The 13,875-nt window shown below is 41.2% G+C and overlaps 2 protein-coding genes across 2 annotated transcripts in view; both read left to right on the top strand.

Moving 5' to 3' along the window:
- ror2 (receptor tyrosine kinase-like orphan receptor 2) overlaps positions 1 to 5,393 on the top strand; it is an 83,158-nt gene extending 77,765 nt beyond the window's left edge. Inside the window, exons 7-9 of the mRNA XM_084105486.1 lie at positions 297 to 554; positions 637 to 842; positions 1,757 to 5,393. Coding sequence (XP_083961612.1) covers positions 297 to 554; positions 637 to 842; positions 1,757 to 3,172 — 1,880 coding nt within the window. The 3' untranslated portion in view covers positions 3,173 to 5,393. The remainder of the gene's footprint in view (positions 1 to 296; positions 555 to 636; positions 843 to 1,756) is intronic.
- Positions 5,394 to 6,943: 1,550 nt separating this feature from the next.
- On the top strand, positions 6,944 to 12,147 carry nfil3 (nuclear factor, interleukin 3 regulated). The gene is made up of 2 exons (XM_084104396.1): positions 6,944 to 7,111; positions 10,369 to 12,147. The coding sequence occupies exon 2, from the start codon at positions 10,492 to 10,494 to the stop codon at positions 11,869 to 11,871; it is 1,380 nt and encodes a 459-aa protein (XP_083960522.1). The 5' UTR covers positions 6,944 to 7,111; positions 10,369 to 10,491; the 3' UTR covers positions 11,872 to 12,147.
- Positions 12,148 to 13,875: the final 1,728 nt, after the last annotated feature.

Genomic DNA, 13,875 nt, shown 5'->3' with positions numbered 1-13,875 from the left:
TCCTTGTTACATGTACTTGTACATAGTAAAAACAGTAAATTATGCATAATTACATGCAACTAACCCTCCTACCCTAACCCTATAGTGAGTACATGTAGTTGCTTATGATTACTCAGTACTTAAATAGATATAATTACACTGTAACAATGACACCTTAAAATAAAGTGTAACCAAAATTTCTTAAGGTTGTATTAGTCTATAACTCTGACTCACAAATGAATATTTCAATGACTCTGATGTACATTTACTCAATGTTCTTGGAGAAAATACCTACTAATTTTCAATCCTTGTTAAAGATTCACCCCCAAATCACAGCTGTTACAATGGAAGTGGCGCCAACTACAAAGGCACGGTGAGTGTCACGAAATCAGGCTACCAGTGCCAGCCCTGGAGTGCACAGTATCCACACAGTCATCACCTGACGCCTGTCGAGTACCCTGAGCTCAGAGGAGGACACAACTTCTGCAGGAACCCCGGGGGGCAAATGGAGAGCCCTTGGTGTTTCACGTTGGACCCGAATGTTAGAGCGGACGTCTGTGACATCCAGCCCTGCAGTGAGTTGAACACCTCAACCTCATGACGGAAAATTCAATGAATTCAAGCAATTTTAAACATTTTGTTTCCCATCTTTCCCAGATCCTCCGGAGCAAATGAAAAAGGAGATACTGTACATCTTGATCCCCAGTATAGCCACCCCTCTTGTTATTGCCTGCTTATTCTTCTTGATCTGCATGTGCCGCAACAAACAGAAGGAGTCTGTTGACAGCCCTGCTCGCCGACAGCTGTCCGCCTCACCGAGCCAAGAGATGGAGCTGCCGCTACTCAATCAGCACAAGCAGCAGGTAATCTTCCAGCACTCGAGCTGTCGAACGTCTTAACCCTCTTAATGTATTCAGAATCTGCAAACGATCCCGAACGTAAGCTCACATATCAGTAATAACTTCATATGTTTTCAACTAAAATCATATTGTATCTGATCAATAACTTGTCGTTAATGAGTGAATGCACAAAAAATGGCAAAGTTTTGAATGTTACTGTGTTTTGTTACCCTTTTATCAATTAAAACATCGAGAAATTCTTTGAAATTGTGATGCAAGAAATGTTTTCCCCAATATTTATGAACATTTTTCTTTGAATATATCATGTGACAGTTATATGAACATAATCTGAGAATTAGCAGTATTAACTCAATGGATTAAATCAATTAAATCAGTATTACATCAATGGATTAAAATAAATTCTTCTCAAAAACTGCAACTTTATAAAAACCTACATATTCATTTACTAACAAAATGTCAATATTATCCTGAAATGGTTTCAACCTGAATATATTTTACTTGCATAAACTTTCACTTTCAAAAAAAAGATTGAAAAGATTTTTTTTTTGTATGCTGCAATGGTCAAAAGACTCATGTTTATTCATGTAGATTCATGTTTATTAACAGAATTAAGTCCCAAAAGAGTGTGTGAGATATGGGAAAGGGGCTAAATATTTTACAAACACTCATAAATGTATAGAAAAAAGGTTGTTATATTCCTTAAAAAAAACTCTTTAAAAAATGAAATGTTGTGTATTTTGATCAAGTTTGGTTCCAGTATTTAAAACCCATGCCAAAAGTCCTGTATCTCTTCTGGGTCAAAATGGACCTGAATGCTTTGAGGAACGATGTGCCAGAATTTTTATTACATCTTGACATTTTGCCTCTTCAGTTGAGCAAAAGCAGACTTGAAATGTCTTGTTTTCTTTTACTTCTAGGCAAAGCTCCGAGAACTCAACCTTTCTGCGGTCCGGTTCATGGAAGAGCTCGGAGAGGACCGTTTCGGAAAGGTCTACAAAGGTCACCTCTACGGCACAGCTCCAGGTGAACAGACTCAGGTGGTGGCTATAAAGACGGTGAAAGACAAGGACGAGGGCCCTCTCCGGGAAGAGTTCCGGCACGAGGCCATGCTCCGGTCCCGCCTGCAACACCCCAACATCGTGTGCCTGCTGGGAGTGATCACTAAAGAGCAGCCCATGAGCATGATCTTCAGCTACTCCGGCCAAGGCGACCTCCACGAGTTCCTGGTCATGCGATCGCCTCACTCCGATGTCGGCAGCTCTGACGACGACAAGACGGTCAAATCCACCCTGGAGCAGGCAGACTTCCTACACATCGTCACACAGATCGCCGCCGGGATGGAGTACCTCTCCAGCCACCACGTGGTCCACAAGGATCTGGCTGCTCGAAACATCCTGGTGTGTGATAAGCTCAATGTCAAGATCCTGGACCTCGGGCTGTTCAGAGAGGTCTACTCCGCCGACTACTACAAGCTAATGGGCGCCAATCCCTTCCCAATCCGCTGGATGTCCCCGGAAGCCATACTATACGGGAAGTTGTCCACGGATTCGGACATCTGGGCTTACGGCGTGGTGTTATGGGAGATATTTAGCTACGGCCTTCAGCCATACTGCGGCTACTCCAACCAGGACGTGATTGAGATGGTCCGCAACAGACAAGTGCTGTCCTGCCCCGATGACTGTCCAGCCTGGATTTACACACTGATGTTAGAGTGCTGGAATGAGTTCCCCGCGCGAAGGCCTCGCTTCAAAGACATTCACGCTCGATTGCGCACCTGGGAGAGCTTGTCCAACTACAACAGCTCGGCTCAGACCTCAGGAGCGAGCAACACCACCCAAACCAGCTCCCTCAGCACAAGCCCCGTCAGCAACATCAGCAACGCCCGCTACGTTAGTCCCAAAAAGTCTCCATTTCCTCAACCTCAGTTTGTGTCCATGAAGGGCCAGATGCGCCCAATGGTGCCGCCCCAACTCTACATCCCAGTCAATGGCTACCAGCCGATGCCGGCGTACCCGTACCTGCAGAACTTCTACCCCATGCAGATCCCGGTGCAGATCCCCCCCCCTCAGCAGCTGATGGTGGCCAAGGCCGGGTCGCACCACAGCGGCAGCGGCTCCACCAGCACCGGGTACGTCACCACGGCCCCCTCCAACGGGTCCGGCACCGAGAGGGCCCTCATGAATGAAGACCTGAAGGCCACAGAGGAGGATTTCGCTGATGGGGCGTCTCAAAGCGGTCTGCACAACGAGGACCTCTCTGTTCCCGAGACCGAGCTCCTGGGGGACAACGACAGCACGCAGACTGAGCGCAACGCCATCAGTTCAGAAGCATAGACTCTCTGTTACAGTAGATGAGAAGAGGCATTCTCTGCAATGTCATTTTTCTACTTTTTTATCAGTTGTACAGGTTTAAAAAGTGAAGGGAAACCGGTGAATGACACATGGACGTGGTGTTATTCATGGGTTTATCAGCAGACACTGATGGATGGACACGTCATGCTGTTGGAGATATTTTTATAAGAGATTTCAGCTGCAGTTTTTCACAGTCTATGAAGAAGATGCTTTGCTTTGGGTTCGGTAGCAGACGTGACACAGCAATGGATCTCGTTGGTTTGGGCGTTTTAATCACATTGTTGCAAAGCTATTCAGAAGAATGCATGTTCTTACTGTTGCTGTGCAACTCGAAACACCATTTCAGCTGTTTTTGTGGGTACCATTCATTAATGCAACCACGTCATAGTTGGCAGTGTCATCGAGAACAAGACTTTGATTATTTTACTTATTTTAGCTCCACAGGATCAAATGGATTTGCTTGAGGTCATTGATGTGCATCATGGATCACGATATTGGACTGTATAAGATGTGGATGTGCAAAGACAAGCCATTTGTCCTTTTTTTAGAAGTTGCTTTTATAAAACATTGAATTCCTGTTGTAAAGATTTGTAATTTATGCCATTGATTCTCTTGAAGATTTGTAACTGGTTTGTAATATTCTGTCTCCTTTTTTTTACGCAGGTTTTGTTTAACCAGTAGTATTACTTTAAAGGCATACCAACCAGAAACTTTCTTTCTACCCAGATGTTATTAACAAATATATATTAACCATATATTTTGTTCATCCAGGCACGTGGAGAATCCAATAAAGTAATACATAATATGATATTACTTGTGGGGTTTTCCTCAACTTTTAGAAAGCTACAAGCTAGACATTGGAAAAGCATTTTGCTTTGATATTGTAATTAAAACAGCACAATCATTTATCTTATATGGCTCATGATATGTACTAGTGAGAGTTGTGTGCAGGTTCATGTTAACCAATGACTGTAAAGTAGGTGTTTTTATCTCATGCCACTTCCCAAGAAAGGCGGGACCAATATAATAACTGATATATCCTCCACTTTTTGGCACACAAACTGCAAATAATTTACCCTTGCATAACGAACCAGCTTTCCCCTGCTGAGATGTCATCGGATACTTGTTGCTCCACGCATGATGAACTGACTTGCCTCAGTAATGCACGGGATGCCTACCAACTTCACGCGACGCCGAGCCTCCGCGCAAACAACGCGACGCGACGGAAAAGAGAGTTCACGCCTGACGAGCAGAAAGACACGAATTACTGGCTCAAGCGGAACCGAAATAACGAAGCAGCGAAGAGGTCTCGCCAGCGCAAGAGGATGGAGGAACATCTTCTGGAGACTCGTGCCGTCGAGCTTCAACGGGAAAATGACAAATTAAAGGCGGCACTCTCTGCCGTTCATCTCCAAAATCCCGCAGTGGACGCTGCTTTCGGGTTCCCTATCGGACTGCCCCATGACGGCTATCCGCGCAGTTTACCCGCTCCTACAACTGCGTTGGCATTGCGTAGTCTGCCGCATTGCCAGTTTCCTGCGTTCTGCGGATCAATATGTCCTCAGACTAATCATTTTAGTTCGGCTTTCGATTTGAGCGCTGCCTATAATACTACGAAACCGCCGCGCATCAGTTTATTGGATGGTTATTATCCAATGGGCAGGTACAGTAACGGGACACATGCATGCACTAACGCGGCTTATATGAGGAGCAGAAGTTTTGCGAATGGAAATGACTGTGCTCAAACGATGCTTGGGCTGCCAGACTACAGGAGTGCACTGGTCAACTTGTCGCGCACGCCTCGCTGTTATAATCCTAAAAGCTCGCCATCTGAAATGGCACAGAATTGCGCGCGCCAGGCTGGACCGATCGGAGCCGCGCAAACACGTGCTGTTGAACGAACCTGCCCAAAACAAGCGAGCAAACAGTCAGTTCTGCTTCCACACAAACTGCGATACAAAGGTGGTAACGCAAGGTTTGCGTCCACGTGCTTTTCACCCTAATGGAAACTAAGCAAAGCAGACCATGCGTTCGTGCTATAATTTCCTCATTACAAATGTGTTCCTGACTGTAATAAAAAGATCGTCATTTTTTATTGCATTTGTCTAATTGGTCACTTTTAAATCAAGAGAAAATCACTCACCTTGCACTGTGAATCTTTAGTTATAATACCTCTTAAATAAAAGGTGTTGTTTCTGCACAAGTGAGTGCTTTGGTATGTGTTATGCTTTGAACATTGCTAATATATATATATATATATATATATATATATATATATATATATATATATATATATTCTGTTAACATCAAAACTTTTGCAACTTACAAATAAAGAAGTATTAAATATACCTTTAAAATGTTTTAATGAACATAATGAGCATTTGCTTGGTTTAGGCTCGTGTACATTTTTTGTAGGAAACTCTTTCTGAATGTACATTCTCAAACCTGTGTGTTTCCACTGGATGGCGCAGTCGCACACGTCTTATTTAATGTAGGTCATCTCGGGCGCCACGTTGTGCAACTCCTTTAGTTTTAGGTTACGTAACATAACACATTCACACCTGTTATATCATATCGACCATTAGACAACCATAAATTATATAGAATGACATGCTATAATAAATATATCAAACTAGTTTTATTTGTTGGGAAAAAGCATATGATGGAAAGTGAGTTTTGTGATGTAAGTGGGAACTCTAGAGTGGCTGTGTCCTTTAAACGATGTAATAATAATGCATAACACCTTTATGTAAGTCTGTTTAAACGGTATCCATTCGACTGTGAACTTTTCTTTTAATACCACTAGTTGGCTTCATTTCTTTCAAACAGAAGAGGTGCTGATATTTCTCTTAACAACTGCATACACGTAATTAAAATTAGACATAATAATTAGAATAATTGCTATATAACCAGAGATAGTTTATTTCTATATCAAGATTTACAATTATAATAATACTAGTTATACTACTAGCAGTAATTATGATAATAATAACAGGCTAATGGTAAATACATTATAGACATGGTTTGATAATGTTTGGCACGCAGAGATTCATGTCTAGATATTCTAAATCTGGTTGCCGGGTTGAGAAAATGCTTTTAGAAAGTTTAATTGTGAGCACTTCATATAAGAAGTGTTTTAAAGGTTTTCTTTAAAGGTGTTCCTCTTATGTAGCCCCGCCCCTTTTATGTATTTCCACAGTATGAAGGTAAGATCTTACTGATTTATGAATGAACGCCTAGTTGTAAAATCGAACCTGCTCTACTGGTATTTGACATCCGCTTCAAACACTATAATGCTCATGACTCATGCATGATAACTTTCGTTAACTCATAATAAGTGAATACACTCTTCGACGATGCCATAGAAAAATACAGTGCTAACTTACCACAAAAATGGAAGTTCAAACACAGATCTAAAGATGTGCACTAACCACATCAGATAATATTTCTTAACTGCTGCTAAACCCATGCCCCCAAATTACAGAATGACTTCTGACTGCTTTATAATGAAAACATAGCATCCAGTACAGTGAGTTTTTGATTGGTGAGAATAAAACCTTCTAGTTAAATGATGATTCTCCAGCGCATAAATAAGGTTTATATCACGGTTCATATTGTTATGGAGTCATTATTGCATATGTGCGCTAGAGGAGCGATTGATTGGCTGAAATCGGAAGATGCTGCGTTTGGATTGGTCGCTCGATGTGTCAGTCAAAGCACGCTGCCAATGCGCTTCAGTGGTGACCTACTAACACAGATCCATGAGGCAGCAATCACTCCGCCAGGAAAACGCGCAGGAGAAACACAACTATCATTTCCAGATGGGATTTTTGTGACTGCTACTGAAGCTTTGAATGTTTTCATATAGGCCTACATTATTTATCCCGGACCTCCGTCTAACTGGATCCTTGCTTATTAGAGGTACTGCTTTCTTCTTTTACTGTGAGGCTTGTGTGAACGGATAGGGCTCGTTTAGGGGGTTCAACCGGTAGCCGGTGTTTATGACTGTAACAGATGAATACAGTAAAGCAACTTTAACGTGGCTTATTTGCAATATGTGCGCCATACTTATTTTTCGCTCAACATCATATCAATGCAGACGAATTTTAGTGTTCAACGTTAATGTAATTACCCATGCATTTGTACCGCTCATAATCATTACTAGTATGGGCTATGGTATTTTTGAGAGATTTGGAGACGGGATGGCACAAGTGACCCAGTATTCATGTGGGTGTATCAAGCTCTCAGGTCAGCACATAAGACATTGACACGTTGTGCAAGTTCATTTAATACAGTTTAAACATTAAGATGTTACATAGCCTAGATGATTGGTGGATTTAATATTTTGCACTCATACTGTCTGAAATTAAAATCGCTTTAATAGTAAATATTAATAATACGTGCATAAATTAAATGTCGCTCCGCTTGTTCGCGTTCATTGTGTAATAGTGACTGATACTCTTACAGTCCTTGCATAATAACGGAAGCTGGGACATTTCTGACAAACAAAAAAACACCGCAACGGCACGACATCACAATCGAGCTGTTGTTTAATGCTCAGAGACAACTGATATTTCTTGACAATCTGTACAAATCTATACATTTGAATCCTATCGCTAGGGTTAATGTTTCACGCGCACAGATTTGACTGTCCCGAGTGTCTGTCGGGATGGGGTGAATGTGCATTAAAGGCCTGTCAAATAACAACACAACAGGGGTAACCTATGATGTGTGTTACATATTAAACCCGGTGTAAGTGTCACTCCACGCCAGATAACTTTATTATAGCCCATCTCTTTATTATTCCACGAATCCCAAAACCAGAACACTCACACAAAATGTATTCTCGGTTTGACTTAGAGAAATAATGTGTTGCCATACACCATTATAGTATAAGAATTCAAGCCATTTTCCGTGTTTTGTGGAGTTGAGAGATGTTTCGACCACATTTTTCTGTATGAATGAATTAGTCTGTGATCAGCCACGTGTGTGTGTGTGTGTGTGTGTGTGTGGTGCTCGCATTCCTTTGTTCCCTGCTCGATCTGCGCCTGTACTGGAGCCTGAGTTCAGCCTGGCTCTAACTCTCTTATAGTGTTGTGATCAACCGCAGTGCTAGTTACCACGGAAAACTTTACAGTTTATGTCCACAGCCCGCTTTAGATGATGCAACTCCAGCTGTGTGATCTGCATGGTAAAGGTCATTGTCAGATCCGGTCTTCAAATTCGACTCCTGCAACGCTGTGAATATAATAATAATATACCGGCCTCTATATGAACGTAGGCTACTACTTCGAAAGGGTTTCCGTATTTTAATTCAATCACAGCCACATTAAAAAAGCCATTTACGTTTGAAAGCGTGAGTTGCATTACTTTGAGCACGACCCGCCTCAACATGATGACATAATTGGGCAGAGCATAATTTTAATAAGCACGTTTCGCCTTGCATGATATCAACATGTAAAACTATTTTCCTGCGCTTTTTAAAATAGAAACACTGCACATTCTTACTTTTCTCATGTTTCAAATAAGTCAACTTTGGTCAAGGGCTATTAACTAAAACTAAAACCATAAAAAACTTTTGTCACTTGAAATGAAATGAAATAAATAAATGAATGAAAAAAAAAAATAGAACCATAAAAAAAAAGTGTGACTTGAAATAAAATGAAATAAATAAATAAATGCAAACATAAAAAAAAATAAATACATCAACTTATTTGGCTGACATTGCCAAGACAACATTTCTCATTTTCATTTAATAAAGCCTCCAATGTAGCTTTATTATGTAGCTTTATTATATTATTTTTGATGTAGCCTCCAAAAAACAAAAAACAAAAACTAAAAAACTAAAACTGAAATAATAATTAATAAAAACACTGTTTTTAGATGAATACAAAAGACAAAAACACAGCAAAATTACTAAAACTTTAACTAAAATTAGAGTATAGAAACTAATTGGTAAAAATATAATAGTATCTCAGTGATACTAAAATAACACTGCTTTAATTGTGTTGTGTACTTGGGCATTGCTAAAAATAATATTTCCTCATGATAATATTTCAGCAATCTTCTCCTGTCTGTTCTCTGTTTATGATCAGAACTAGCGATGCCAGACCGCAAACAAATCTCTCTTTTGATCTGATCAGTGTCAAACAGGTTTGCAAATCATCTGAAACTGTTCGAGATTCATTCAGACAGTTCACTCACATTTGCAGCAATTTCTCACGCCATAAAGGATTATTTATAAAACAGAAAACAGAAAGAGTGCTGGATGAGGTGGACATTTACCTACAATCTATTATAGGGAACAAAACTTGCAAATGTTTTCATCCGATAAGCAGATCTTTATTCCTCGTGCAGATTTCACTCTGTATTGCAGGTAAAGGCAGTTCAGGCCCTGTTTACAGCTGGTATTAAGATGTGTCTGGTCGATCGGATCTCAAGTGGGGTCTAAAACGCTTTGATCTTGTCCACTTTTGACCACTTCCAGAGGTGGTTGAAAACGCATTAGACCGGATTTCTTTCATAGTGTAAACACTCATGTGGTTGAATGTGTTCAAACAGCCACAGAAGACCGTCTTCTCTCCGTCTACTGATCTAACGCGTGAACATTATGGGAAACGCTCTAGCCAGACGAGACTTCAACTTTGACGGCTGGAGACCCAAGTTTAGTTTGAAGACGAAGAACAAACCAAGCACAATGTTCTCTCAATCATTCCTGATTTCTAACACACACACACAGCGCTCAGCGTAATCTTACAGCTGACAGAACAGAAACTAAAGCTGATGCTCTCCGTGTGTTTCTGCGTCGTCTCTGAGTGCGTTCATATGTAAATTGCGCAAGCTTTTTTTGTCCATTAGATTGTAAGATCTGGAAAAACCCATTCATTTACCCGCCCATAGACCCTCCCCTCGAAGAAATCAGGACAGAAGCGGTTGAAAGTGGACAAAAGAGACGGATTAAAACACCAGGTGTAAACAGGAATGTGTCTCCCTCGTCCACTTGTGATCCGATCGACCAAACGCATCTTAATACCAGGAGTAAACAGGGTCTTATATCCACAGCAGTATCAAAAAAAGTCTGTAGACACTTCTGTGATGAGGTGGGGTTCCTGATAAAAGGCTTGAAACGCTCCTGACCATATTAATGATGATGTGTATCTGTTTTTTTATCTCCCCAGACCCATAAAAAAGATTCTCTGGAACTGACTCCACAAAGAGGAACACATGACTTCTATAGCACGTGGTCTACGATGAGATGTTTACTTAAAACCAGAGTCAACTAATGAGCTTACGCAGTCTTGATGATAACCCTGTGTAATATGCAAGCCATTAAAAAGGAGCCCTACGGTGGAGACGATGCCCTGGTGCTGGCAGTGGCTTTGCAAGGGACAGACCAGGACCTGATTAACCACAAGTTGTCCACAATGCCCTTTAAGACCAAGTCCAACACCTGTCGCAGAAAACGCGAGTTCATACCAGATGAGAAGAAAGACAACATGTACTGGGAGAGAAGGCGCAAGAACAACGAAGCAGCCAAGCGCTCGCGAGAAAAGCGCAGACTCAACGATATGGTTCTGGAGAACAAGCTCATGGCCCTTGGGGAAGAGAACGCATCGCTGAAATCCGAGCTTCTGTCTCTTAAACTCAGGTTTGGTCTAGTGAGCTCAGCAGCTTATGCTCAGGAGGTGCAGAACATCTCCAGCTCCACTGCTGCGCTCTACCAGGACTTTATCCCAGCCAGTGCCAGCAATGGTTCCTACCCGGGTGAACTGGAACCGGCACGCTTGACCAGCAGCTGCATATCGGTCATCAAGCACTCACCTCACAGCGCCTCGTCCGATAGATCCAACTCAAGCACAGTGACCCAAGGGAGCCCACTTATAAATATCTCCAGAACCCCTGACAGCATCAAGCAGGAACCCCTGGAAGCCGGCCGATACGCCAAAGACAGGGCCAGTCCTTATGAACTGTACAGGAACTACCTTAGCAGCCCTTTCCCCAGGAGCTTCTCCCAGCCGTCTCCGTTCTTGCAAATCACCAGATCCTCCAGCAATTCGCCACGAACATCTGATGGCGATGACGGGCCCGTGAGCAAGTCCTCGGACGGAGAGGACGAACAGCAGGTCCCGAAGGGTCCCGTTCCACCAAGGGCGGATTCACAGAGTGTGATTGTGTCGACCCTTAAAGTGCCAGATGCCAGTTCCTCAGCTTTGCCCCACAAGTTGAGGATCAAAGCCCGGGCCATCCAGATCAAAGTGGAGGCTATCGACCCCGACTATGAATCATCTGGCAAGGCCTCCTTTCCCGTCGACATGTCTGCAAGTGGATGCTACCAAATGAGTCAGTACACTACGCCCGAGTACATCCAGTCATCTCTTAGCCCGATGTCCTTCCAGGTGACCAATGTTCAGGACTGGAGTCACCAGCCGAAGGAGTGGCACAACGATCACCAGGAGGAACCGACCGGCTGCAAACACCGGCACTGTCCAGACTCTCCCAGACCTAACAAACTCATCGTCGACCTTGAAAACGACTCATACGCCAACTCCGAATCTGAGAACTTGTACTTGAAACAGGGCATTGCCGATCTGTCGGCAGAAGTGGCCTCCTTGAAAAGACTGATTACAAAGGGGTCTGTAATCGAGTTCACAAAAAGCACTACGGAAATTGACTCGTTATGAAAAGGACGTTTCTGAAACGGAGTTCTCTCTATTTGCACAACGCCTGTTTTCCACTGTGTTCGCTACTGCACTGTGCGGTCGTTATGGTTTCAAAAAGCTGCACTTCATTGAGAAGAATGGTGTTTTGTGCACTTACTGTTGTAGTTTGGCGTGTCTTCTTGATGACTCCATTTGTAGCCCAAAAGCCAAAAATTGAGCTACTGTTAATGTTAACTTCTCGAAATGTATTGTACATTGTATGTTCTCTTTTGTTTACAATAAATGCAAGCACTGAAATACTTGTCTCTTTTCCCCTTTCTCGCTCACCTAGAAAAGTATATCAACTTTGTCTTTGCAGCTTTAAAAGAACATTAACTATGGAATATTTCGTTTATTTGTGGTTATAACATTTATAAGCATCATGATTTATAACACATTGAACACCCTGTTATATTCACTTAAGTTAAAATTATGATGTGTTATAAGGCTCATATCTTGACAGTAAGATCTACACAATATCTTACATCTTTTTAATTACTGTTAAGTTACAAATACAAAGTCTTCTCGTAAACATCCAAAAGGCTTTATAAATTGGTCATAATATTTATAAGTGGTCTTTGACTGATTTAAGTAAAGTAACATAAGTTAAGTTTTCTTTTAAACATCCATAAAATATCCTGAATGGATTATATGACACATTTACAGGATTTATTGTAATATCAGCACAACCATATTGCATTGTTTTCAGTGAACTTGAACTACTGTAGCTCACACCGAAATAAACATTAGCCTCACAGGAAACACTCAGATATGAACTTAGTAGTTAGTACTAAGTAATATTATGCAGATCTTAAACCATGTCAATATAGCTATAATCCATCATAACCTGGGTGGATATAATGTTCATTGTGTAATAAATCATCACACTCTCAAAAGTAACCAAGTATTATAATGTATTACAACTGTTGTTACAAATATTCATGAGATGATATAACATATTCTAAACAGGTATAAAGCATATAGCATGCAATAATACTAGTCCAGTCATTTTAAGCCAAAATGGGGGTCAACCTTGAACAAATTGCAACAGAAGCAAACTCAACTGATTTTGTATCCTCAATATGTCCTGAGTAAGGGAAAAAAAAAGTCCCGAAGAATCCCATTAGGGGAAGTTTCGAAAAAGACCCAAATATAGCCTATTCATACGCCTATGCATTCTCTTTCTTACGTGAATAGGGTACAAATTTTAACCTTTAGATATCACCATGAAAATTACTAGTTGATAGTTGATTACTTACATCAAGACAAACAAAAAATGTATTACAAGTTTTTTTTAAATGGTTTGTTAACATGGACAAACGGTGCGTAATCTAATTACGTATGTGCTAATTTGCATAAATACCACAACAGATCGAAACATTGGGTCTAGCCAGGTGAAAATGTCTTGTTGAATCTTGTTGACATATAACAGTAAAATACTTGATGTTAAGGTCTGAATGGAACTCATTTAGGCTACCCATGAGCATTAATACATAGAGGCAGGAAGAAGTACTTTAGAAACCAGCCTTTATTATTTTTTAAGAGATTGGGTTTGGGGCTGGGTCTGTGGGACTGTCTGGGGGACGAGTCTGAGGGAAGAACAGGAGACAATGGGAAGGAGAATGCAGAAGACAAAAGGTAAGTAAAATAAAAAGTGAATCCCCAGAAACAGTCCCACAGACCCAACCCAAACCCCATATCTGCAATAATAATGAATAAAGGCTGGTTTCTAAAGTACTTCTTCCTGCTTCAATGAATTAATGCTCATGGGTAGCCTAAATGGGTCCCATTCAGACCTTAACATTAAGTCTTTTACTGTTATGTGTCAACAAGATTCAACAAGACATTTCCACCCAATGTTTCGATCTGTTGTGGTATTTATGCAAATTAGCACATACGTAATTAGATTACGCACCGTTTGTCCATGTTAACAAACAATTAAAAAAAACTTGTAATACAATTTTTGTTTGTCTTGATGTAAGTAAT

This window comes from Abramis brama (genome assembly GCF_963993115.1).
Source record: "Abramis brama genome assembly, chromosome: 25".
NCBI lineage: Eukaryota > Metazoa > Chordata > Actinopteri > Cypriniformes > Leuciscidae > Abramis > Abramis brama.
This window is presented reverse-complemented; position numbering and strand designations above follow the sequence as displayed.